Source organism: Urocampus carinirostris, chromosome 17, assembly GCF_059441175.1.
Source record: "Urocampus carinirostris isolate Australia breed hairy pipefish chromosome 17, RoL_Ucar_1.0, whole genome shotgun sequence".
Lineage (NCBI taxonomy): Eukaryota > Metazoa > Chordata > Actinopteri > Syngnathiformes > Syngnathidae > Urocampus > Urocampus carinirostris.
Window position 1 is genome coordinate 19708664 of NC_142365.1, and position 26966 is coordinate 19735629.

Sequence of the window (26966 nt, forward strand, 5' to 3'; positions counted from 1 at the left end):
TCGCCAAACAGGAGGGCTTTAAAAGCCATGTGTGTCTCGTGGGCCATTGTTTGCCCACCCCTGGTTTATCCACTTGACTCAGGACACACTTATTTCTTTCAGATTTTACTTTGCATCACAATATATAAAATGACAAATATTTATATATAAAAAAAGAAATCTAAAAATATTTGTTAAATCAAATAAATGTCAAAATATTCAATTATATATGATCTCAGTTTAATTAAAAGTGAAATGCAATAACTTAAAGCATATATTTTCCATTTCCAAAACAGGAAACTACTAAAACAACTTCATATTATTATATTATATATACTATAACTTCAATATTGGATTTTGAACTCGATAACACATCTTTAAAAATACATTCTGGATTCCCGGTGTTACCTTAAAGGGACAGTGTGTTTTGCCTCTTACGGGTAAAAACTTGAAAAAGTAATAAGAAAGCATACATGAACGATCATGAATTAAATTTCTTATAGGTTGAGAAAATAGCATTTATTTGACATATAATGAGGCTCACTTAAATGGAGCTGATATATTTGCCCGCCATCTTGCTTCTACAGGTACCCCAATTAAAAAAGAATGGGCAAATAAAATAAAGAATACTGTGGTGCGTTTTGGTCACTCTGAGAATTCGTAATTTGCATTTTTTTTTTACTTTATAGCACTTGTTTTCGGTTGACCTGCACCATAAAGAGACATTTAGTTGTCAAATAATACGCACTGTCCCTTTAAGAGAGGTAATAGTTGTTTAAAGAAACACCAAATATCTAGAAGCAACCCTTTCATATTTATAAAAATATGTACAAAAAATGGCAACAATTAAAGTGGACATTTAACAAAAATGTTTTACTCCTCTCCTCCCTAACGAGTAAATATAACAAATAGTGATTTCCAATTTACTCCACATCCAAACAAAATCTTTTTTTATGTTATGATTCCAAGATTTAATTTTTAACGTATAAGAATTATCAGACTAAAAAATAAAACTATTAGACATCCTATAAATAGAAAATTACATGTAGAAGCATTTGTGAGCGCTTTTTTAATGTATTCTCGTAGGGTGAGTTTTTCACTATTTACATGTATTTCCCCCTGCTAGAATGTTTTGCTATTCTTAAAGGGACATTGTGTATTTTTAGTGCCTTCTAGTGGTAAGAAAAGTGTATTGAAAGAGAAAAAAGACAACAACAAAAAACTATATTGATGTAAATAATACATTATCTTATATATATATATATATATATATATATATATATATATATATATATATATATATATATATATATATATATATATACAGTACACATTTATATCCTGTACGTGAATTATTTGTAATTACTCGTAGATAGGGCAGCACGGCGGCGCAGTGGTTAGGGCATGTGCGGCACAGTTCATGTCTTGGGAACCTCCTACGTGGGTTCAAATTCCAGCTCCAGACTTCCTGTGCGGAGTTTGTATGTTCTCCCCGTGCTTGCGTGGGTTTCCCCGTGGGTACTCCGGTTTCCTCCCACATTCCCAAAAAAAACATGCATTTCAGGTGAATTGGCCGGTCCAAATTGTCCCTAGGTGTGAATGAGCGAGTGAGTTGTTTGTTGTTGTCCCCGTGTGCCCTGCGATTGGCTGGCAACCAGTTCAGGGAGTGCCCTGCCCACTGCCCGATGATTGCTGGGATGGGCTCCAGCACCCCCGCGACCCTACTGAGGATAAGCGGTGTAGCTAATGAGTTGAGTACTCGTAGGTAAAGAAGATAGCATTCATTTTCCATAACATGAGCTTCATTTAGAGAGAGTCGACATAATTATTAGATCTGACAGTGTTTGTTTTCAGCCAATCAGAATGCGAGGCAGACAACAGCCCGGCCCCTTTCTTAACACAGACAAGCATGTCATGCTAGCGGCTTCACTATCAACTAAATTCGCATAGGATCGATAGGAACCTAAAAAGTATTGTATTGCACTGAGTATTGTCACTGCGCCCTCGTTAGCAAATGACAAAAAACAGATACAAGCGAAGGTGGTGTTTTGTAATTAAAGGAAAACTTGTATATTATTATATCCGCTGTATGCCATTATCTCTGATAAATCTGAATATATTTCTGTGTAGTTGGTACGGGGCTTCTGACTTCCTCATAGACTGCCAACATTTTGAATACACCCTTACAAGGTCAGTGTCTTTGGACACCTTGATGCCATGGATATAACTCTACATATAATAATTAAGGCCCTGTTCTACTGTCTTTTGAGATAAGTGCATAATAAGGAAGAAATGGCAATGCTACCAGGAATAGCCACTAAAGAGCTCGCTGTAGTTTCAGCCACCCTATTTGCTCCGCATGTGATACATGGATACGACAACAATGGTGGGTGTGGCTTAGCAAGCTTTGTCGGATCTATTAATTTCCTCCAGGCACGGCGGCAAAACCACTGACCTAGCGAAGGACAGAGCGGCCGGAAGCATCAGGTGTATCGCAGACCGGTGTTGAATGGTCAAACATTTCATGTTCAAACTTTAGTAGACATTCAAAATGGAAAGAAAAGACGTGACGGATTTTAACAGGGAGGACAGGGAGAGAAGTCTTCAGATAAGTTTTTTCCATCCTTGTTCACAGGCCGTCACCTGAGCCCTCTTACAATTTAAAATTGTGTAGGTAACATAAAGCAGATCACCCCGGAAGGGTGTGGTAATCAAAGAACACCAACCTGATAATAACGTGATAGTAAAACAATGAATAACAGTGCGGAATAATAGTCAATATAAGGAATTGGCATCCCGTGGAATCTCCTTTGCAGGTGCCCGATATTAAAAACAGAATCAACTTGTTATCAGTGGAACTGGAACAGATTGCATTCATTATGGAGGCAGTGTGCATTGATAAGGCCACAACAATACTTGTTTTTTGTTGCGGCGTCCATACGGACAGTGTAAGGCATCTGTTCTGGATGTGGTGTGAATTAGGTGTTGGGGAAGGGAGGACATTATGATATGTAAATGACCTGAGGATGGTTGTACATTAACCCTGAATATTCTTGTAACCTTAAATATAATGGTTTACATGTGTCAGATCTTTGTGGACAAAATGTTGTCCAGCAGTTTTGACCAAACTAAGCGTTAAAGGGTTTTGTGTTTTTTCCATAATAGTGTGCTCTGTACTGAGCCTCCATTTCCTCCATCCAGTTCCTGCTCCAGTCCCATGCAGGAACAGGCTCCATCTCTTGGAGAGTGTCGCCCTCGCTGCAAAACGATGGATACAGGCTGCTCAGAGGTGAGGCCGGTGGAGAAAAGTCTGAAGAGAACATTGACATGCATTAATGGAAGTTGTGAGAGTAATGGATAGAGGTAGTGTCGGGCCTAAAAAATACAGCCCGACCTGGCCCGCGGGTATTGAAGTCCGAATCAGCCCGAGCCAGATGAATTAACTTGATTATAGGGACCGAGCCCGAAGCAAACCCGGATTTTCATATTTTGTACCTGAGGACTTTTTGTTAAGAGGAAGAGGGTTCCTCACTTGCTGATCTTTTTAAAACGTTCTTGTTCGTAACTATTCTCCTTTTATTTTTCTTTGCGGAGTATGCGCTTGGGAGATAAATTCTGTCCCCCGCGCCGAGCCAAGTGCGTCGACGAGAGCTGCTTTGCACAAAAGGGGGACAGAATCCACCGCATGGATCCTCCACAAAGAAAGATAAACTAAGAACAATTGCGGAAGCCTGAATAATTAAAAAGAAAAGTCTGCAAGAGAGCTGCCCAGCTTGACACGAACCCTGAGGTAATGACTGACATTTTAGGCAACTTGCACAATTGTGTGTAAAACGTATAAATGGTAGCATTTTTGCTAGCTGATCAATAAGTGAGTGGTTCCCAACCTTTTCTCAACCAATGAATGAAATTCCAGCCCTGTATTTTAACCAGAACAAAATATTTGGGGTTTGAGGAAAATAAACCAAGATAAAACATTAAATTGAGAAAAGATTACATAGAAAATAGACATAAATAGAAGGAGATGGATATATAGACAGATATAGATAAATTAAGAAAGAGAGAGAAAGGGATGGAAATCGAGAGAGAGAGAGAGTGATGGAAATTGAGAGAGAGAGAGAGAGAGAGAGATGGAAATAGAGATAAAGAGATAAAGATGGAAATTGAGAGAGAGAGAGAGAGAGCAGCTAAAACCTGAGATATTCTGGTTAGTCACATTGCACTGCTATTATTTTGAACAAGCTTGAAGCTAGTTAAAGCATATTCAACTACAAATAAAACACATTGAAATCAACTGAAGCCCTTTCGCAACCATTATTTTTTTGCACTCACCTGACAAAGAAGCTCCAGAAACAGACTCCTCTGTGAGAAATCGTGCAAAGTTGCTACTAGCATTTGTATAGCAGCTGTCCACTGAGCTGATGAGGCTTGCTCGGGCACTTGCAAAATTCTCATTGGTAATGGAGCTCCAGGTGTTCCACAGGGAACCGTCCCAGTCACTGTAACAGGACGAAGGGGAACTCCGAAGGCAAGAACGCTGTAGGCCGATAGCTCGTGCCTCGCCGGAAGTGTCGGGGAATTCCCGGGCAAGGTTTTGCCCCGTGGTCAAACAGGAAAGGTCTCTGCTGACAGAGAATGAGGACTTGGTTATAGAAATTGGAATATGAGGTTTAATTAAAGTACCATATTTTATGGACTATAAGTTGCACCTAAAGACCCATAATTAACCAAAACCTTAAAAATCCGTGCACCTTATATACCGCAGAATACAGTAGATAAGATTGGTAATGCATACAATATTTTTAGGTGTCCGTAACTACACAGTTTACGGCAGGGGTGTACACCAGGACACCTGAGGTTCTGGAAAAAGCTCACCAGTGCTTTTCTAGTAAAATGTTTGCTTTAGTGATTTACTGAGCCTATTTACCCCACTTCTACATTCTAACCTGATAACAAGAAAGAGATATTAATGCTATGCTAATATTCCTGTGGTTGGTTTGCTCGTTCTTGTCATATTATTTTGGTATTTGTTTGGTTTAGTGAAATTATGTTAATTTCAATTTTAAAAGGTTTTTGATACAAATGGCGGGCTTTGTAGCTCAGGGCTTAGAGCACTGGTCTATGGAACTGGAGGTTGTGAGTTAAATTCTCATCAGGGCCTTTTTTATTTAATTTGTAACCAAAATTTACTTCAGGAGAATGTTTAACAGGGAGTATCCCGTGATTCCGTCTTGATTGGCGGTCTCCAAAATGGTGCCCCCGGGTATCAGGGTGCTTTTGAAAGATAGCTGATTGAAAACAGCTAAACATTGCTAAGTTGTTATGATTTTTTAGTAAAACGATTTTAATGGTTGATTTAACCGTACTTCCAATAATTAACCTGGTGCTGAAAAAGTGATAACATTGTAATAACATGATAAGTTGTTATTTTAGAAATGCATATCAAACTCAGTTCTGCTTGAACTACTTAGTGACAAAAATTTGCTTGCAGCTTCAAAAATGTTGGAAACCCCTGTTTTACGGTATACTACGATATTTGTACAATAACTGATGCATCCGTTAGAGACGCTGACTAAAATCGCAAAACATTGTATGTAAAGGGATTCCAACCCAGGTTGTGGCAGTGAAGGCGCCGACACTTTATCACTAAACCTCTAGTGGTACAGTTAACATTCAAAAAGGCATTAGGTTTTATCCCTATAGCGTTATTTTTACTCACAGTGCCAGAAACGAATGGTACAGAATGGAAGAGACAGAAATTATTTTAATGAAATAAGCTTTTTCTAATTTACATATGCATTGTAAACCGCAACGTTAATGACACAAAGATGAAGGAATGGAAATACTGTTTAACCTATCATGATAAACATTTAATTGAAGACTTAAAAAATATATATATATTAGGTTACATAGGGAATATTTACAAGGTAGTGTTTGTAGACTTGATACAGTACGTTTATTATGTTTTTGATAAAGGAGATTGCTTAGGATACTAGTTCGTTAATATTATTCATTGCACAATGTTTTTTGTTGTTTTGGCTATTGTTGTTTTGTTGACATCATTGTCAAAATCGGCCAATCACGTTGCTGTTCTTTAATTCCTCACCCTTTAAAGCAGATCTGCTTTTGTAACTTAGGAGATTTTATTAAAAAAAAATGGCTAAGGTGGTGACCTTTTGAAAAGATTGGAATTTCTTGTCTGGGACTGGTCTTGCTCCCTTGTTCACCATGGAAGTTCTAAATCCAATGATGATTATATCTTTTTTGTTCTCCCCACACTGCTCTAGCACTCGGTCTGTTCACTAAACAAAAATGTACTTATTCCCAAACCATTTCCGAAATTAATTTACGTTCTGTTGTAACGCGAAAGTTATAAGTGCAGCAGAAAAAAACAATAAAACGATAACTAGCAGCAACATTGTGAGAAAATAATAATAATAATCAAATAATGATATACATTTTCTATACCATAGGGAATTTATTATTTTCGCAGTTTGTGCTTATTTAAGGTGGTTAATGAAATAAATGAATAAATCAATGAATGGCTGTATTGTGTTTATAATTTTAACCAAAACAAAAAAAAAAACGTAACTTTCTGACATAATAGTATGTGTACCTGGATTCCTGAAGTTTGGAAGTCAATTCTAGATAGCGAGTGGCATTTTCTGTGGTCAGTGTATTATTCTGTTCTTCATCAAGAGCCCTGCTAGACAACATGGCTGACAGGGGGCTATAGAAGTTAACGTTAGCGGTGGTGGACATTGGTTGTAAATGGTTGCCTGGAGTATCACACACTGACTGGAGCGAGCCCAGGTCTATTGTTAGCTTTGTGGAGCGACTGGATCTGAAAACAATGAGAAAAACACAGAGATTTTTTTAGAGCTGGGAGAAACCATGCTGGAAGGGAAGAAAATTTCAATAATGGAGAATGCCACGTAATAAACCTGCATACAGCTAAAATCCATAAACAATTTTAAACCGTAGTTGTAATTCCACAAAATTTGACAAAAGGAACTGATAAAACTTCAATGTACAAAATATAATCATATAATCTGTTTCTGTGTTCTACACACGCGATACTATGTGGCTTCCTTACAGAAGCATACGAATTTAACCCATATTTCTAGCAACATAGAGAAACGTGAAAAAAGTCATCAGTTTTATATAATTTACTATTGTTGATAAGTTTATAATTTTTTTTCAAGTATTGGACACTTGCAAAGAAGACTTCAAAGAATGGCAGTTGTTATTTTCATTATTATTGTGCACTGTTCGGTGTTCTGCGTCAAGAACCGGAACAGGAGGAGAACCCAAATGCGTGACGTTTCTCACACAAGCTAAGCTAAAATATTTTACGGGAAATGAGGCAGTCATGCACGTTAACCAAAACGCCAGTGATACGTCGAGCAGTCTGGCGTGGAATGACAGGAAACCAGAGGCCGACAAGATCGATACCAATTGCACGAGCATATATCGGACAGATGGGGTCAAAACTGGACAGGACAGGCGAAAACCGGATATCGAAAATTAAACCGGACAAACTCTACGGGAACGAAAATGGAGATTGATATTAAACAGACAAAATAGACGGGAACAATACCGGACAGGAAACACAAGCAGGAAACCAGACAGAGTCTAAACCCACGTCTTGCGGGTGCAGAGGTTCGTTGACGGACTGACAAAAGGTGAGTGAGAGCACTGAGCTTAAATAGAAGTTAAGCCAATCTGTCAACGAGCCGCAGCTGGCGCAACACGGGCGGGGCCAATTGGGCGCCATGGCAACTGTGACATTCCGACTATCATTAACTGTTTACATCACTGTCACTATCAGCCAATCGTGTTGCTGTTCTTTGATTACTACAGCCCTAAAGACGATAATGCGCTTGGGACCTGGGAGATTTGAGAAAAAGAAAGAGCTCAGGGGAGGACCTTTAGAATAGGTTGGAATCTCTTCTCTGAGATATCTGCTCTCTCTGTTGTCCTTGCAAGTTCAAAATCTATTGATGTCCTCTCTCCTTGTTTTGAGTGTATACCAAACTTTTTTCAGAGATCTTTAAAGAAGGTTAAAGAAATTATCACAACAAAAACGGTTAAGGGCTACGTCACCACAATTCAAAGCAACAAAGTTCTCAGGTCTTGTCAAATCTTTGGTATTCCACAAAAAAACATTATAGGAAAAATGGCATTCTGAAGATGGAAATAAATTCAATGTTTTACCCTTCATCTGAGGTCAAACTGTTGGAGTCTCTGGGTTCGTCCAAGTGGAAAGTTTGCTGTGGTGGTTGCACATCCGTTAAATGCAGTGACGCAGAATTATGCAGCAGCCGAGGACAGTCTTCAAACGGATTATAATCTGGATGCACAGAGTGTACACATAAACAAGGAAAAAGAGTAAAAAAAAAATGAACAGAAGGTAGGGCAACATTCACTTAAAGTTTGGGACTCTTAAAAATGTCCTTGTTTTTTTAAAAAAACCAAGAACATTTTTAATGCAATCTATACATATGCAAATAGAGGCCCATTTTCAGCAACCAGCATTCCAGTGTTTTATTAGTACACTATGTTTGCTAACTGCGTTAAAAAGCTAAAGTATGATTAGAAAACTGTGCAAGGATTTAATAACAGCTGAAAACAGCTGGTTGGAAAAGCTATAAGACTGATCTTCCTCTGAGCTAGCCATGCATCTGGAAAAACACATTTGTGGGTGTTATTAAACTTTCAGACTGGCCGGAAGAAGACTTTACTTGTTCAAAGAATTGAAGCCATTTCCTGCGAGAAGTTTCCAAAGAACTAAGGATCTCCTACAACGGTGTGTACTACTCCCTTCAGAAACAGTACAGAGTAGAACGGAAAAAAGCAGGCCCAAGTGCATAACTAACCAAAAGGACAAGCACATTAGAGTCTCTAGTTTGAGAAATACATGCCTTACATGTGCTAAACTAGCAGTTTGGTAAATAGTAGCCGCAAAGCACCAGTGTCAGCATCTACAGTGAAGTGGCAACTCCGAGATGCGGAGAGGCAAAGACAAAGCCTTATCTGAGACTGGCCAACAAAAGGAAGAGATTAATTTGAGCTAAGTGTGACTTTTTCATGGAAAACAACATTGTCTGGGTGAGCTTAATCTTTTAAACTGTAATTTAAGTCAATTGTGCCCTGCGACTGTCTGGCAACCGGTTCAGGGTATCTCCTGCCCACTGCCCAAAGACAGTTGGGATGGGCTCCAGCACCCCCTGCCACCCTAGTGAGGATAAGCAGTGCAGAAAATGGATGGATGGATGGATGTAAGACAATTGTAAGTTGTGTGCTAAGTAATGAAAAAGTGAATGTTTGAAGCTCACCAAGCTGAGCTGACAGCCCATGACTGAGCCTGTGTTGGACAAAGGACAGATCAGGCTGGTCCCTATTGTATCCTATAGGGACACTGTTCGCTGCATGTACCCCTGCAAATGAAAACAAAACCTTTATCGGTAGTTTATGCAAAGACAGTAAGTGGTTATCCTAGACATGCAGCCCGACTGCCTTTTATTCCAGCACTTCTATCTGATTCTAACCATTATGAGTGAAGAATCATTTGTGATTTTAACATGAGAAATGCACAATGAAATTAACATTTCTCTTTGGTACCGAGACTCAAGATAGAGTGATAATGAGATACATGTCTTTTCCTGTATCATATAAATCACTACAGGTCCAGTGGTTAGAATTAGGCGCTCTCACCGCCATGACCCAGGTTCGAGTCCTGTCACAACCAATGTTTTGCGATAATATGGGGAAATCTCGTGTATAACGTGAACCCAAACTTTTGAGTTTTATTTTGGGTCACAAAGTATGCGCGTTATACAAGTATGAATAAGATACATTTAAAAGGAACCATGAATACATGAAAAGTAGTTTTGCAATATTAAAACTACATGACACACCTTGCTTGGTGTGTTTCTTCTCCCACGACTCTCTGAAGACTCCCATTCTGGGCTGAGGCTTTCTGGACTGTTTCAATGCTAACAGTTCTCGGCTAGCATGGGGGGAGCTCGTGGGCTGGGTGAAGATCTGAATTGTCTCAAATTCTTGCTCTTGTGGCAGAATATTCTGCATTTTTCGGTGACGCTTGGGACTGTTGAACGTCCTGAGCCCGTTTCCCATCAGGTCAACGTAAAAAGTGCCATAAACATTGCAGTCCGTCACAATTGGAACCGCTGAGTCCATGCAAACTGGGTCATTCCTAGTAGGTACTCGGAAGTCTGAGGATGAATGGAGACGAAAACCTGTTTAGTCTGCGGTCTGTGGCAGGGCCCAAAAGACAGAGGAAGGTGTTTTCTAGCGACAACAAAGGTGGACTTCTCCACATGCTAAAGGAATGTTTTTAAAATTTATTAGACACCAAAAGAAGTAGAAAATACATCAATGGATAGAGAGAAAACTTGACCTGCGCTTTGTACCTACCAAACCTACTTCCTTGAGTTGACATGCTGAAAATATCAATTTCAAAAAAATTTGAAGAAAAATGCATCACTTCAATACTCACTTGCGTTTTTCACAATAGAAGGTTTGTGACCTTGAACCCACAAGTCTTGGTACTTCTTGTTAAAAGAAGGTTTCCAACTCCCAGAGATCCATGGAGGATCCAGACTCAGGATCCTGAAAAAGAAGATATCACATTTCAAGAGAGATTGGAGATTCTGGACATTCAAAAAATGGACATATCAGATATCGCTCCATATCACCTGCGATTCATAAAGATATCTTCATTAGCGCGTCTTGGAAATTCTAGAAAAAAAACACATTAACATCCATTAATAAGTTCCTTTTGTGTTTTTTACAATCATTCAAATCAACACTGTCAATCAATCATGCAATGTAACAAGCTGTGGGTCCTATATGAAGCTTCACTTTCCATTTTTCTCATTTGGAAAGATGGTAGTGTCACAAAGGAACTCATTCTTGGGACGCAATTACATTTTTCAGTAACGAGTACTCTTATATGTTTTCAATAAGAATTTGGTTCCCCTACTGTCATTACTAAATGGTGTGTGTGATTGCATGGTTCTCCTACCTTTTTAATGCGGACTATTAATTACAATGTTCTCTGATGGATGAATACTCCTTCATTACTCACGTTGTCATATAAGAGCTTTGGTCCACGGGCATGTTTGTTCATCTACAAGTTATGACTGCGCACAAAGTACGGAGAACGCTGAATTTCTCCTCATGGAGATATTCTCCCTACCGTATATCCTTGCATCCAAGCTGTATTTACAACTATAAAATACTAAAATTAGGGGGGCAGCCTATGTGCGCATATTTGACTTTGTGTCACCAGTAGCGAATGGGAGGCAGCACGTGAGGAGGGCGGCGTGGCTTATAAAGGGAAAAACAAAATCAATGGAGAAAGTGAGCATAGAAATTACTGTAAAAGAGTGCTGAATTTTGGCACTCCATCATTCCAAAGGAAAAAAAGGAAATGTCTTGGACAGTACCAACAAATGGAGGACTAGATCTTTGAGAGACAAAATGGCTACGTAGGGTCTCATTAGTGTTCGGATTGCACAAATCAAGAAATATGAAGGCTTCTCCATTTCCACAGGTGGGTGTACAAGTTTTCTTCTATTTCTTTTATGACTTTTCTCCACTAGTTTTAGGGAGTTAGCTTCAGCTCGGTAGTCTAGATGGTAGGGCGCCCGCACCGAGACTGGGAGGTCGCTGGTTCAAGCCTCGGCCGAGTCATACCTAAGACTTACAACATTGGTACTCATTGCCTCTCTGCTTGCATTAAGGGTTAGGATTAGGGGGGTTTGGTCACCTAATGACTCCCAACACAGCAGTTGGATCTAAAATGGCGGCGCCCTGTTTGGCTGCGGCTGCGTCGGCTCGCTACAGTTTAACTGTAAGGGTCAGGTGTATCGACATTTCGTTCTGTGTGAATGGTTACAAAGAATGACAATAAAAAGTAAATTCTATTCTATTCTATGCGAGTATACACAGTAAATTGTAAATAGATGGTTACTTTCATAGTAACGTGCTACTTTTTGGTGCCTGGGGGGAAACTGAGTTAAGTTACGTGAGTAGTAACTGAAACGGATTCCTATATTTCAATAGGATGTTCAACACTGTTACTAGCTTCACCTGTGCCCGCTCATTTGGCGCCAGCCGCTGCGGGCTACCTGATTGGTTCCCTGTCCCTTTTTAAACCCAGTCCTGTCACTCTCCGGTTGTCAGTCGGTCAGCGAACCTCAGTTGTTACAAGGCAAGCATTTTGACCGTGACACATGCCTGTCCTGTTCTTGCACCCGTTTTTCCACCCTTCCTGATCTCCCCGTTTGTCTCCGGCTACGACCTGTTTTTGATCCCGACCACGTCTTCTCTCACGTCCCGGCTTACGACCCGTTTTTTTATCCCGACCACGTTTTGCTCTCCTGTCCCGACTATCGACCTGTTCTTCCATCCCTGACCCTGCCATCCCCCGCTACGGAAGAACCACTTTCGTATTCAGATCAAGATCCGATTGTGTGAGCGGCTTGCTTCCCGCTTCCAGCGAGCACCGGATCGCGGGCGATGCCCTTCCTCTTTCTATCAATGAAACTTGTGGTTAACATTTCGCAATTGGGTCCTGATTCCGTTTTGGTCGTGACAGTTTGAATCAACTCTGTCAATCAATGATGCAATGTTACAAGGTGTGGGTGCCTCGGAAGCTTCAATTTGCCCTTTTTTCTCATTTTAAAAGATTGTAATGATATGTTGGATCTCTATATAAAACAAGAACATAATTAGGCTGATTATTGGAATTGTTTGTTGAATACACACCATTGGAGCCTTCACTTCCTGGAGTTAGGTGAGACATTTTTCGGTGCCGTTTTAAAAAGCATAAAGCAGCGAGCATCATAATGAACCACAAAATGGCGCCAATGCTGCCGATCAATACGGGGTCCCGAAGAAGGCCAAGCAAACGAGGTTTAGTCGGTCTTTGGCTTTCTGGCTCAGGAGGAAATCTCATTTGAGGGTCTGCAGGGGAAAAAAATCATGAATAAGTATGAAAATATGTTTTCAATAATGCTGCTTAGCTTACTTATAAGGAATCCATGCGGATTACTTGGCACGCCTACTCCGGCCCCATTGACTGCTGCAATTGTTATCCAGTAGTGTTTCTTTGGTTGCAGGGCAAAAATATCAAGACAGTTTTGCGTGCTAGCAACAGTCCAATTTTGCGAGTGCTGCTCATCCGAATCGACGCACCACACCTGAATCAACAAAGAGTTTGCGATTCTGTAAACTTAAGCCACCACCTTCGGATTTTCTCAGACAAACCCAAACAAACAAATTGCATTTATTTAATATATTTAGGTATTACATGATTTATAGGTTTATCCTGTTTTTAATATTAGACACCTGCAGAGGAGATTTCATAGGATAACAGTCCCTTATTTTGACTATTATTGCACACTGTTGTTTGTTGTTTTGACTATTATTGGATCTACTTTTGTAACCTAGACTATGAAATGGAAAGAAAAGTCTCAGGGGTGCTTAGAACTGGTGGGAATTCTTTACATTGACTTCATGCAAAGATCGCATTACAATCATTTATTTTCAAGAAAAAGGCTAAAAACTGTTAATGTTGCATGTATTTTCTTTTATTTATTTATTTATTTTTTTGATAATGTTGACTACGTTTTGTGTATGGTTAACCAATGCAACATCTATTTCAGCTTGGTCATCCTGGAAAAGGGATTACCTCATGTGCGGCACCTTTTCAAGAATTTTTATTTTACTCATGCTGAGGTTTTTGAGTTTTTCCTTGCCCTCAAGCAGGTTTCAGATCAGGGGATGGTGTAATTGTGGCCTGTGTATTCCTTTGAGAAATTTTGTGATTAGGGGCTATACAAACAAAAGTGATTTCACCTTAAAGTACGTAAGTACATCCATGATTGCATACTAGGTATGTAAGTAGTTAAGGCAAATATCACATGCCACCAGTTAACTAATGGGATTCATAATGTTAATATTCCCAAAATCGAAAAGATGATGAAAATATAAATAACCGAGACGGTCTTCATTCAGTAGTGCCGTTTTTGCATAGGTTAACGTTATCTGAAAACTTAATCCATTGATGTGTTCTCTTCTTATTTTGACTGTCTTCTAATTTTTAAACTGATCGGTGTTTATTTATATGGCATATATTTGCAAGTTTTTATGTAAATATTTATTCCTACATAGGGCAGGATCATTTTTAATTGGTTGTATGTATGAAGTGTGTACATAAAGAGAATATACGAAAGTAAATGACCTGGTAAGCTTGAATGATCCCATTGTGAGTTTGGGATGGAGGGGGCTCCCAGCTCAAGTGGATGGAGTTATTGTGATCCTGGTTAACTGTTATCGAAACAGCTAGTGGGGCTGCACTGGGAACTGAATCCACAATTGTATTAATCACAAAAGTACAACATACAACATTCATTCATGTATAAGGTGCACTTAAGTTTAATGCGCACTTCTAATTTCTTTTATCAGAAATCGGTGGAAAATTTTGTTTCACTTTTTCTTAGCTCAAACTTTGCAGCTGGATGCAGCAGAAATCGAACCTGGGTAACGGTGGTAAGAGCACCATATTTTAACCAGTGTACCACCAGTGGCATATACGACAAACAAAAAGGCAGTAGATTTTATCTCATTATCACCTTTTTTTCCCCTGTAAGGACAAAAATGGAATAGGGGTTGGCACTTCAAAGCTTCGGCTTCAACCTACTCTCTTTGGGCATATGTGTATGTATTGTAGTGTACAGTGTTTTTTTGTTCAAAAAGTTTAAGGGACATAAATAGTTAAAGGGATTTATAAAGCGATTGAGCAAAAAATTGCAGTTTTTTTTTAGCTTGCCAGCTGGCTACTTTGTGAGCTTTGTAGCTAGCTATACTCCTCGCTTTTTAGCTATTTATCAAGCTATCTAGCTCTGTTTTTTCTTTTTTTTGCATGCTATCTAACTTACGATTTACTTGTTTGCTACTTATCAAGCTAAAGTTTGACCTTCTTTCTTGCTACCTATCTAGGTTGGTTTTTAGCTTCCTGTCTATTTAGTTGTTGTTTTATTCTTTTAGCTAGCTATCGAGCTACCTTTTTTCACTATTTAACAAGCCACCTACCTAAGTTTGTATTTCAAAGTGGGTTCCCTTTGTGCTCGTGAGTAACAAAGAGTAGCTCTCGGCTTAAAACAAGTTGAAGACCCCAGGTATTCAGTAAAATCTCATTTATAGCGCACATCGATACATTGAGTTTATTTTTAAGTAAAAGAGGAATAAATATCGTAATTATGGGAGTATTACTCACACGTCTCTGGAACTTTGAGTAGGCGTGTGTTACTCTCCCGACCATACAAATTGCCACTGTAGGTACGAACTTTAAACTCGTATTGGTAACCTCTCTTTAAAGGGCCGACTTGTGTCTTAAAGTTTGGCAACGTCACTTTTTTTGTGTCCCAGTTGGAGTTGATGGGTAAGACAGAATGATATAGGACCTCAAAGCCAACCAGGTAATGAGGCTGAAGGGGAGCCGATTGCAGCTGAAAAATAACAATCAATGGAAACAACTGTTAATGCAAAATATTCTCTACATATTTGATATCAGTGTTTGCATACCGTCCATTGTACTAGACATATGTCGGAGTCTGGAGCTATGATGGTGACATTTTCCAGGTTCAGTCGTAGGGACGACATTTCGATGTGGAGAGCTTTCGGTTCGGAGATGACCGCTAGGGGGAAAAACTAGAATTACTACTATAGTAAAATTAAACAGTGTTTGTACACCTTTTTCATGGCCAAGCACTTAAAGACTTTCAAAGACGTTTTTTTTCCCCCAGTTTTTCCAGTACCATGAAATGAAAAAAATTCCAGTGACAATCGTGCATTTTGCAAAGCCATACATGTACCTGCGAATTACATATGCGGTTTTGAATCTTGTGTACATTTTTTAAGACGTACGATTTTTAGATCTTGAGTAAATTGTAAAAAAAATTGTTTTTTGAGACAAATCTCTCCCCATATAGGTGCTTAGTATAAATGACAATAACACAAATTTTTAGTTGCAGGAAGTTCTTGTTATTACAATACACTACTTCAATTTTTTGCATAGCCCGTAATAGATGTCCACAAACTGATACGTAATCTTTGAACTAATACACATTTCAGTGTCCTGTTTCGGTGTGCACTCACCTGTCCTATAGAAGGCGATGACACTTCATAGGGGGAATGTCATTCAAACTAATGCCAGCTGCTGTTAATAACGAGGGAAGAAATACAATGGCAAAGATAGATAGATAGATACTTTATTCATCCCCTAAGGGAAATTCACACAAAAGCACACAAAGAGCAGTGTCTGCGTCATTTTTAAGCATACATGTCAAAGCGGCTTCCAGCAGCTCCCCAGCAGCATTTACCAGCACTTCACCCAAAATTCAAGGACTTTTCTTTCCTAGAAAACACAACAGTAAAGTTCTGGCATTCCAAAGGGTTTAAATAACCTGTACGAACCCTGATTAAAATGAAAAGTATAACGTGTGAGAAATTCTACATTAGAAATGTCATTTTCCATTTTAAAGCAGAAAAGTCACTAAATCACTAAGTAACTTAGCTAGATGGTTTGCTAAATAGCTAAAAAGGTAGCTTGGTAGTTAGCTAGAAATGTAAACAGGTTAAAAACTAAAAGGGAGCTAGATAGCTAGCTAAAAGAGTGAAAAGCCAACTAAATAGCCAGATTGAAATCAAAAACAAAAAAAGCTAGCTAGCTAGCTAGCTAGAAAGGAGGTCAAAGTTTAGCTTGGTATCTATGAAAAAAGATGAAATGTTAAGCAGATTATTATGGAAAAAAATACAAAAAGTGAGGTAGATAGCTTGCTAAAAAGGACAAGAAGATAGCTAGCGACAGAGCTAGAAATGTAGGCAGATAGCTGGTTAAAAAAAACTGCCAATTTTTGCTCATCTGTGTTATAAATCAATAAAAAGATGATTGAAGATGATTAAATAAAGTGGTTTCGTTCATGAATAGAATCTTATTCTATTCTTTTAATTCATTGCTTTAAAAATAATTATCAATACTTGAATAGCGTAACTGGAAATTATGTATTCGAATTTATAAAATAACTTGTATTATTACTATGTTGTTTTTCTGTTATTACCAGGTTATTTATTAAAAATAAGGTTAAATAGACTTATTAAACCAATAAATTTAAAAAATCACAATGACCCAGCATGTTGACATTGTTTTAATTGTATGTCCGATACATTGCTGCTTTTTATGGTTTAACTCTCCTAAAATCCTTGTGCCGTGTTTATCGTAATTATAAACCAACTCATGAAGGGAGAGTTTCACTCATTCAATTATCATGACATTTCCAAGCAAAACGTATCGGTATCGGATTGTAATTGATTAATACTACCCTGTCTTTACTTGGAACCGATAGATACCAGCATTCCTAGCATCGCTCCCGACTATGTGTTTGCATAAAGCTCAATTAAGGGTACGTTGTGCGGTTGTTCCACATATAATGTCACTTTACCTTTAACTAATAGCTGTGCTGTTGCAGTGACGATACCAACTTCATTGGTTGCAGTGCAGGTATACTTGCCAGCATCTTCATTCGTCACGTAATGGATCTGAAGACTCTGGTCTGGGTTTGTTAGATATCTGTAAGCACATTGGACTTTTTCGTTTTATTGGTGGACTCTTATACAAGGTATAGTATATACCGTATTTTCCGCACTATAAGGCGCACCTAAAAGCTTTTTTTTTTTTCAAAAGCTGACCATGCGCCTTATAATACAGTGCGCCTTATATATGGATCAATATTAAGTTGCAAAGTCTTGCAACTAAAGCAAGCAGCTGCCGACTAGATTTTGCTCCGAAGGCGAAGTCGTCCGCGGTGTATGCTGGGATTTATTTACCGGCGTTTCATTTCCTAACCAATGTGTCAATCATCATTTGAATCAGTCACTATTGGCTAAAGTTATTCGGAGGTAAAGGGGGCGGATCCTTTTTAATCATTTACAGGCTCGCATAGGCTAAAGGGGCGAAACAAAGCCTGCAATTGGCTGAAAAAGATGAATGTGAATCACAGGTTGGGTTGCACTACGGCATAGAGAAAACATGTTTTACTATTCTGTATTTGTAAATATTTTACTCTCCTGGATTTACTACACTCACGGTTGTAAGAAGACCATGGTTACGTATCATTAATGAACGAGAAGGCTGCAAGAGAACTTAGGTGAGCTATGTGGATTTATATTTTCCCGGTATCTTGTTTTAGAACGATCTTGATGTTTCTGTGATGAGTCTATTTTTAAACTAAATTCAATTCAAAGTGTTTATTTTCATATGCACAGTAAAGAACCCCGTTTCCCTGCACAATAAAATTCTTACTTTGCTGTCCACACAGTTGCCAGCAAAAAATAAAATGGAAACTAAGAAATGTTTGTTTGGTGACATCGTACGGACACCGCACCCGCACGTGTCTACGACACGTATTTGCTTCTTTGCAAGCTTTCGGAATGTTAAGGGGGTAATAAGTTTGACTGAACTATCTGACTGTTTTGTCGACGTTCCCATTGTAGCACCCTATAACCCGGTGCGCCTTATGGATGGAAAATATAGGACCAAAAACCATTTTTTGGGGGTGCGCCCTATAACCCGGTGCGCCTTATAGTGCGGAAAATACAGTACTCGCATAAAAGCCTCCCTAAATCTGCTTTAAAATAGCCATTAACTAAAATAAATATGTACCCAAAATATTAATAAAACGTGTACCAATGATGATAATTATCTAAATGTGTAGATCAGGGGCCTCAAAATGAATTAACTTGGAGGCTGCCAGAGCTATAATCTGGTTGAGCCAAATTGGATTTTCCACACAAAAAAGCTTTGATAAAAGAATCCCACAGTTCTCAGATATCTTCTTTTTTTTAAAATTGCTACACAAAATAAGATCGAATATTTTAAAAAGTCAATCATTCAGTATTATAGAATCCATCATTTGTGTAGGCTCCACTTCCATGAAAATGACTGATTTTTTTTACCACTAGATGTCGCTGTATTGTGTCATGCAACCAAAAACGAGTTCTAAAAGGCAGAAGACAAACTACGGAGACTCAAAGTGACCAAACCACAACTTATTTCTTTGTCCAAATATTGTTTTGTTTTTACCACCAGGACACACTTAATAATACACACTGTGCCCTTAAACTTTCGTTTTAAGCCGCAATTGGTCCCTGGGCTGCAATTTTGAGACCCCTGGTGTAGATAATAAAGATTGATAAATCGTTAATTAAGATCAAATTAAAACAATTTAAAACCAATTTCTATACCTTTATACCTTTAAGCAGTGCTTTGATGACAGACACTCGTACACATTTAAACTTTTCGCAACCATTTCCTTCTTCGACTCAATCATTTCTGTCACTGTTTTCCACTTTTCCTTATCGCTAACTTGCCCGGGGCTCATTATTATTGGCAAAAAGGCAATGAAATGCACTAGATCACAATAAAACGAAATGTGGTCCCTCTCAAATTGCCAGGAATTAATTCAGCATCACTTCCCAGTTATATCCTTTTTTGTTTTTAATAGTTAGTTTTCTGAATAAAAATGCATCGTATTGAAATTTCACTTTGTGACTACCTGCCATTGGGCAGCTGCCCCTGCTCTCTGCTCCAGACCACGGCGGGTGGAGGTTCACCTTTTGCCTGACAGTAAAACTGTGCAGACTCGCCCACTCCTACCGAGACGTTTTCAGGTTTCACCACCAAGACTGGTTTTGCTGGAGTCAAACAGAAAAAAATATAATTTAACTGTGAAAAATCATCACAAATTCAAATATTAGTATCAGTTCAAATTTTGCGACATTGAAAATATACCGAGCACAGTGAGTCGAGCTGCCCTGCTCTCACGGATTCCTACTGTGTTACTGGCCACACAAACATAAGCGCCGGAGTGTTCTTTCTCTGCAGGGGCGATGAGAAGCTTTCCATTCACTTCCTGTATGGCACACACAAAAACTGCTATTACCTAATACACCAGTTAAAGGTGAACTAAATCATACATACTCAGCAATATTTCCAGCCATACAGTAGTACTAGTAGTTTTACAGTGGTCAAATTATATTGTACTATTAATCACAACTTCCATTATTACAATTAAAATTTTTCGTGAGGAATCGACGCACAAAAGAAATATACTTGAATTTCGGGAATCGACAAGTATCTCACAGTGTAGTGGAAGTCAGTGTAGTTAATCGGTCGGCCATCCTTTCTCCAGTAAATATTTGGTTCTGGATGTCCCAGTGGGGGCGTACACATTAAAACGGCCATCTCCCCCTCTGCCGCTTCCACGTCACTGGGCTGCACAACAAAGTCATCTTGCAGTGCTGGAAAACACAAAGAACGTTCAAAATTATCCACCGTCATAGAATGATAGGGTTCAAGAATATGTTTACAGTTTATTAACCCCATAATTTTACTGATTAATCATGTATTACAAGGTAACCAAGACACTTTTCCACTGGCAGATTGTAATACCTGTATTCTCATTTGATTTTCAATATGTATTTTAGATAAATATGATTAAGAAGATTAATAAATCAGGTATTTTGGGGGGTTTATGTTATAAGAGTCATTAGGGGTACAATTGTAGGTTTGTTTTCTAGTTTCCCTTTTGTGGGGTAAGATCCTGTATTCTTGTTTTGATTTTAAATATGTCTTCCATGAAGGGAGATAAATTGAATGTGGATAGAAACTTGTAAACTCAATCTTTAGCCTACTCCTTTTGGGTTCATGTTTATGTATTATATCATTTTATTGTAACCAGAGCTTTTTTTTAATCAAATATTTCGTTGTTTGCTTTTGTTTATTCGTGGTTGGTGTTGGTTTCTTTGTGCTGTGCCACAAAATAAAACAAAAAAATCCCAACACTATGTGCGTGCTCGAAGTGGACTGATATACATTCTGTGGTACAGCAAAGAGAAGCAGTGAGTGCAGATACCAAAGTCACAGAAGAGTTTACCCGGTGCATCACTTCACTTATTTTTTAAGAATATATCCTGCAGCAAGTGTTAAATTTGCAAGAGATGGGCCTTTTTTGGGGAGAGGGGACGCCACACAGGACATTCAACAGCTGTTGGGCCAGAGGGCAGTATTCCACCAAAATTATGGCGCTAACCGCTGTTGAACTTAAAGAAGAAGCTGCTGAGCCACACGTCCATGAAAGATTGGCTAACTTTAGCATTGTGTGCTAGTGCTGGTGGTGACTACCAAGTAAAGCCACTTTTGGTTGTATTATACAGAGAAACCAGGCAGATTTAATAGAATAGAATAGAATAGAACAGAATAGAATAGAATAGAATATACCTTTATTGTCATGTTACAAAATGGGTTAACATATTGTGACAACGAAATTGGGCATGACACTCCAGATTTACACATTCACAGTGAGGTATGAGCCAGAAGATAAAGAAACAGAGAAGATAAGGTTATAAAACAAGGGGAATAAGGCTATAGTTATAATTTACATGGTATTTACACAAGAAATGTCGGCATGTGGGATGTTACATACAGTTGTTATCGTGATACCGTTGGTATCGTAAGGGTTGTGCAATATTGCATTTGGTGCAAAAGTCATCATAGTGCAAAAAAATAGTCAGCATATGCATTGGTGCAAACATAGTCATCATAGTGCAGAAAAAAGAAATGGTCAGACATTGTGCAAGGTGAGCAGTAAACATAGTGGAGTCGACATCTGCAAGAACATAGACATGAGTACCATTATATTCGTATGAGGTAGTGTTGGCAAGAGTTTTCAGTTTTTTTGTGCTGTGTTTGTTTTGAGCAGTGAACAAACATAGTGCAGTCAGCATGTGTAAGAACATAGGCGTAAGTACCATTTTACATTTGTGTGAGGTAGTTTTTTGCAAGAGTTTTCAGTTTTTTGTGCGGTGTCTGTTTAGGGTGGTAATGGCTGTGGGGAAGAAACTGTCTCTGAGTCTGTTTGTTTTTGCTCTGTGTGACCTGTAGCGCTTGCTGGAAGGCAGCAGGTCGAAGAGGTGGTGGCCGGGGTGAGAAAAGTCCTTGATGTTTTCTGCTCTGCTGAGGTAGCGAGAGCAGGCAATGTCCTCCAGACTGGGCAGAGAGCAACCGACGATTTTCTGGGCTGTTTTGATGACCCTCTGGAGCTTTTTCCTGTCTGCTGCTGTGCACCCAGCATACCACACCGTAATGCAGTATGTTAGAATACTCTCCACTGTGGCTTTGTAAAATGACACCTGCAGCTGCTGTTTGGATTATTTTTCCTGAGCACTCTCAGGAAGTGCAGTCGCTGCTGGGCCTTCCCTACCACCGCTCTGGTGTTTGCAGACCAGAAGAGGGCGTCGGAGATGTGCACACCCAGAAATTTGAAGGAGTGGACTCTCTTTACACAGTCTCCTTTTATGATGAGTGGTTCTGGATTCCTGCCATTCCTTCTGAAATCCAGAATCAGTTCTTTTGTTTTTGTGGTGTTCAGTATGAGGTGGTTTTCCGAACACCACGTTCAACACCACGTTGAAAGTGACTCCACCTCATCCCTGTATGCCGCCTCGTACCCTTCAGAGAAGACTCATAACGTGAGCAACCGCCGACTTCCTCCATGGTAAGTTCTCATAATAAACTTGCATTTTATTTCGTTAATATCATTTTATTAATCTTATTACTGTATATTTATGTTCAATTACTATTTGAGTGTGTTTTTAGTGATTGGGAAGATGTTTTATAGCTATTCAGGCCTAACTTGGATGATTTTGGGAACCCGAGAACGGATTAATTGATTTTTAGTTATTTCTTATGGGTAAAATTTGTTCGAGTAACAATAAATTTTACTCGATCCAGGAACGAATGAAACCCTTAAGTAGAGGGGCCTCTGTTCTTCTTAATATAATATGATGATAATGATAAAAAATTGTAAAATAAGAAAAACAATATATAAATTCAAAGAATATTAATATAGTAACAATAGCAAAAGTCTTACCTGCAATGTGCAAGGATGCATTGTGGCTAAATGCTGTTCCGGCACTGTTAGTGGCCACACATGTATAGGTCCCCTCATGCAAATGGCCACGTCCACCAGCACCCACGCTCAGGAAGAAGAGCCTATCGTCTGACAAAATCATGGGCTGCACCTGCCCGTCCCCCTTTGTTATCTGCAGTGGCTGGCCGTCACGAAGCCATTCAATACTCGGCTTTGGGCTTCCCTCCGCTCGGCAGGAGAATGTAGCCGGCTTTCCCAGTTTGACCACCACATCAGAAGGGTGGTGCACGATGCGGGGTGCCACATCTTCAGCACAAAATCCGACTGGAAAATATACAATACTCTAAGTAAGTAGCTTACTATGGCATGTAACACGAGGCTGAAATACCAAGATTAGACTAATGAAGCTTCATGATGCATTTTATGACATTTTTACTCCTCTAAATTGTATATTTATTCCACATATTTTCTAAGAACTCGTTGATCATGGCAATAAACAGTGACTAGACAGTTTCAGACTTAACTGGTGTAATATTATTTTCTTATTTTAAGTAGTTTAAAAATGTTTCCTATTGAAGTACAATATTTTCCAGACTATAAGACACTCCTAAAAACTCCAAATTGGCCAGATTTTGATAAGTGAGCCTTGTAACCCGGTTAGCCTTCTATACCTCAGAGTACGATGGATAAAATTGGAAATGCAAAATGTTTATAGGTGCACGTTACTCTATGAGGTTTGTTTAAACAATAATTGATTATCAGATACAAATCACGTTACAATGTATGCAACAGGATTCAAACTCAGATCGTGACAACGAGGGTGGTGACATCTTACCTCATGGCCTCCAGTGGTATAGTTGACATTTGAAAATGCATTTGAGCTTGTCTCACTACCACATTACTTTAAGTTAGAGTGACAGAATTACTGATCTTCATAGTGCATTTGGATAGGTTAAACAGTCTTCACCTTTGCGAAAGTCAGAAACAAAAACAGGAAGCCTTTAAAAAAATACTATACATGCTCTTTTACTTACATATACATATTAAACTGAGAGAAGTTAGGAGACTTTCTAACCTAAAATGCACTTTTCAAATCAGTGTTTCTGGTACTGTGAGTAAAGATAGTGTGATTCAGATTCAGATTCAGATTCAGATCTACTTTATTGTCATTCTAGTACACGTGTATACAGAACGAAATGTCGATACATCTGACCCGCACAGTTTCCTTGAATGTACAGATATAAGTAAAAGTTGTATTGTATTATGGCTACGTATAGTATTTTACCATAGTGCCGATAGTGCAAGAGGAGTAGCTAACCAGATGTGCAAAATGGGCAGTCAGGTTAACAAGTCAGGTAAACAGTAACATTAACACTGTAACAATAACGCTGTAAGTACAATAGTGCAGAGAGCAAATGTGCAAGGAGTGGCAAGCTATAAAGAACTGCCAGTAGTGCAAAAAGTCAGATTAGCAGCCGTTTAGATTTAGGTTAACTACATGTTAGATTGACCATTTAACAGTCTAATGGCCAGGGGGACTAGACTACTGCGGAACCTGGTGGTCCTGCACCGCACACTGCAGTACTTCTTCCCAGAGGCTAGCAGAGTGAACAGTCCATGATGGGGGTGAGAGGGGTCCCCGATAATGTTCTTAGATGTTAATGTTAATGTTCATGAGATATGCACTATTGCCTTTTCATATGTCATTTGTACCTCTGGTGGGCTAGTGGTAAAGTCCAGGCCTGCTGCCCCGATGCAGGATCCGGGTTTGATTCCCACTTCAAACAATAATTTGCATTTTTAATCAGTAATTCTCGCCAATTGATTGACAATTTTTGTATAAGGAGCCAAAGGAATAAAGGCAAGTCATAGCCCTTAATCATAATCAAAAAGAGTCTCAAAGGGCTGCACAGATCAAACACTAGCTCTTACTATAGTCTCAATTCCATGCACTTTATAGTCCGGTGCACTTTATGTATGAAATATATATGACAAAGGTCAATTTTTAGGGTGTGCGCTTTAGAATCCGGTGCGCCTTACAGTGCGGAAAATATGTTATACGGAAACTCATAACTAATTTTGTGGTGCATTTTTCAGCTTGTCCGCTTAGCCTTAATACACAGTTGAAACGTTTATAGTTTAACCCTCCTACTGTGAAATATGTCTTAAGGGATGTGCAACATAAAAGCCATTGTTTGAATTTCCTGCACAGTTGGTTGACCACATCCAAGGAAACTGGTTGACTTCCTGATTCGAGAGGAAGCTCAAGGAACTAAAGGAATCACTGAAGAAAATTGGACACTCCCGAAAAAACGGTTTTGAATACAAATCCCAGATGTTCAATAAATAAAATGTATAATGGGGTTCATCCAGCCTCTACACCTGATTTCAACTTGGAATAGATATTTCTGTACTGAATGGCCTTTATTTTCATTATAGCCTTTCTCCTTTCAGTGCAAGTAAAACACGTTTAAAATGGTAAACATGTACAAAAGCATTAAAACGTTGGAAAAAAACTAAATATTAAGGATTGTAATAAAGATGCGTTCATTCACAGTGGCAGTTGAACAGAACATTATAAAAAGACAGCTAAAAGTATTTGATTAAATTTAACCAAAAACTACCCTATTCCTAAATTCACTTTATTGGTACAAAAAAAGTGTATTTTATGTTACACAATGAGCTACTGATTTCAATTATTCCTTTATTTGTAAAAGGTTTTAATGGCTCAAATAACAAAACAATAACCTGCCTAACCATATTTTCACAGTAAAAGGTAAAAAAAAAATCAACCTTAATAAATACAGGTTAAACAAAATTCATGGACACACATCACAGGGTAGGTATGCTAAACATTTTGCCTCAGTTCGTGACACTAATGTACATTTTTTATCTTAGCAAGTAAGAATTGTTGGTGATATACGTTACAAAGAAAAAAAAGCATAGAATATATAAGTAACTTACGTGGCACAATAAGTGCAGTAGACACAAAGAGCAAAATATGACTTGCAGACATCCTTGCAACCTGTGTGCATGTTGTAGTAACTAATGGTTGTTCGTATCTGGAACTCTGAAGTACAAAGCCAAAGCCCTGGAAAGGCGCATTTCAAAATAAAAGCTAGCCACAGAAATATTTGTTATAATTTGGAACCGTTACAGTTCTAGGAAAAATATAATATAATAAAATGTATGATAAAAAATGTATAATAAAATGTAATATATATACATATATATGTATATATACAGAGTTACTTTAACTTGATTACTTTCAATTACTTTTGGATTACTCCAACCAATACCAAATATGCTAATAAAAGACAAAAGAAACTGAATATGAATAAAATTATGACTTACAACACGTGGTAAGCTTTCTCTCCTGGCTTTGTTCTATTTGATCTCCGGCAAAACTAACAAAAAATGCGACAGAAACAAAATGAAAATAAATCCAAACAGCTTGCCAACATCATTTTTGCCGTTCCATGTGTTCCGTTACTCCCCAAGCAAGCCTGCACAAAATTTAGCAATTTCATTCATATTTAGTTTCTTTTGTCTTTTATTAGCATATTTGGTATTGGAGTAATCCAAAAGTGATTGAAAGCAATCAAGTTAAAGTAACCCTACCCAACCCTATTTATTTATATTAAATGTTTATATATGATATTTGGGCAGCACGGCGGCGCAGTGGTTAGCGCTTGTGCGGCACAGTTCATGTCATGGGAACCTGTCGTGGGTTCAAATCCAGCTCCAGACTTCCTGTGCGGAGTTTGTATGTCCTCCCCGTGCTTGCGTGGGTTTCCTCCGGGCACTCCGGTTTCCTCCCACGTTCCAAAAACATGCATTTCAGGTGAATTGGCCGGTCCAAATTGTCCCTAGGTGTGAATGAGCGAATGAATTGTCTGTCCCTGTGTGCCCTGCAATTGGCTGGCAACCAGTTCAGGGTGTCCCCTGCCCACTGCCCGGAGATGG

At 38.7% G+C, this 26966-nt stretch overlaps 1 protein-coding gene across 2 annotated transcripts; it reads right to left on the reverse strand.

The window, feature by feature from the left end:
* Positions 1–26053, reverse strand: robo4 (roundabout, axon guidance receptor, homolog 4 (Drosophila)). Of its 2 annotated transcripts, none has more exons than XM_088321425.1 (19): positions 25965–26053; positions 23001–23324; positions 20213–20370; positions 19862–19982; positions 19626–19764; positions 17514–17641; positions 15598–15710; positions 15290–15521; positions 14255–14376; positions 13040–13211; positions 12778–12975; positions 10701–10743; positions 10502–10614; positions 9900–10217; positions 9318–9419; positions 8197–8332; positions 6596–6823; positions 4312–4601; positions 1–3289 (listed from the first exon to the last, which is right to left on the reverse strand). In XM_088321425.1, exons 1-19 carry the CDS (start codon positions 26014–26016, stop codon positions 3108–3110), a joined length of 3171 nt encoding a protein of 1056 aa, XP_088177551.1. In that variant the 5' UTR covers positions 26017–26053; the 3' UTR covers positions 1–3107. The 2 variants fall into 2 exon arrangements, with proteins under 2 accessions (XP_088177551.1, XP_088177550.1); XM_088321424.1 differs by having other exon boundaries at positions 4312–4604.
* Between the last annotated feature and the right edge of the window lie 913 nt (positions 26054–26966).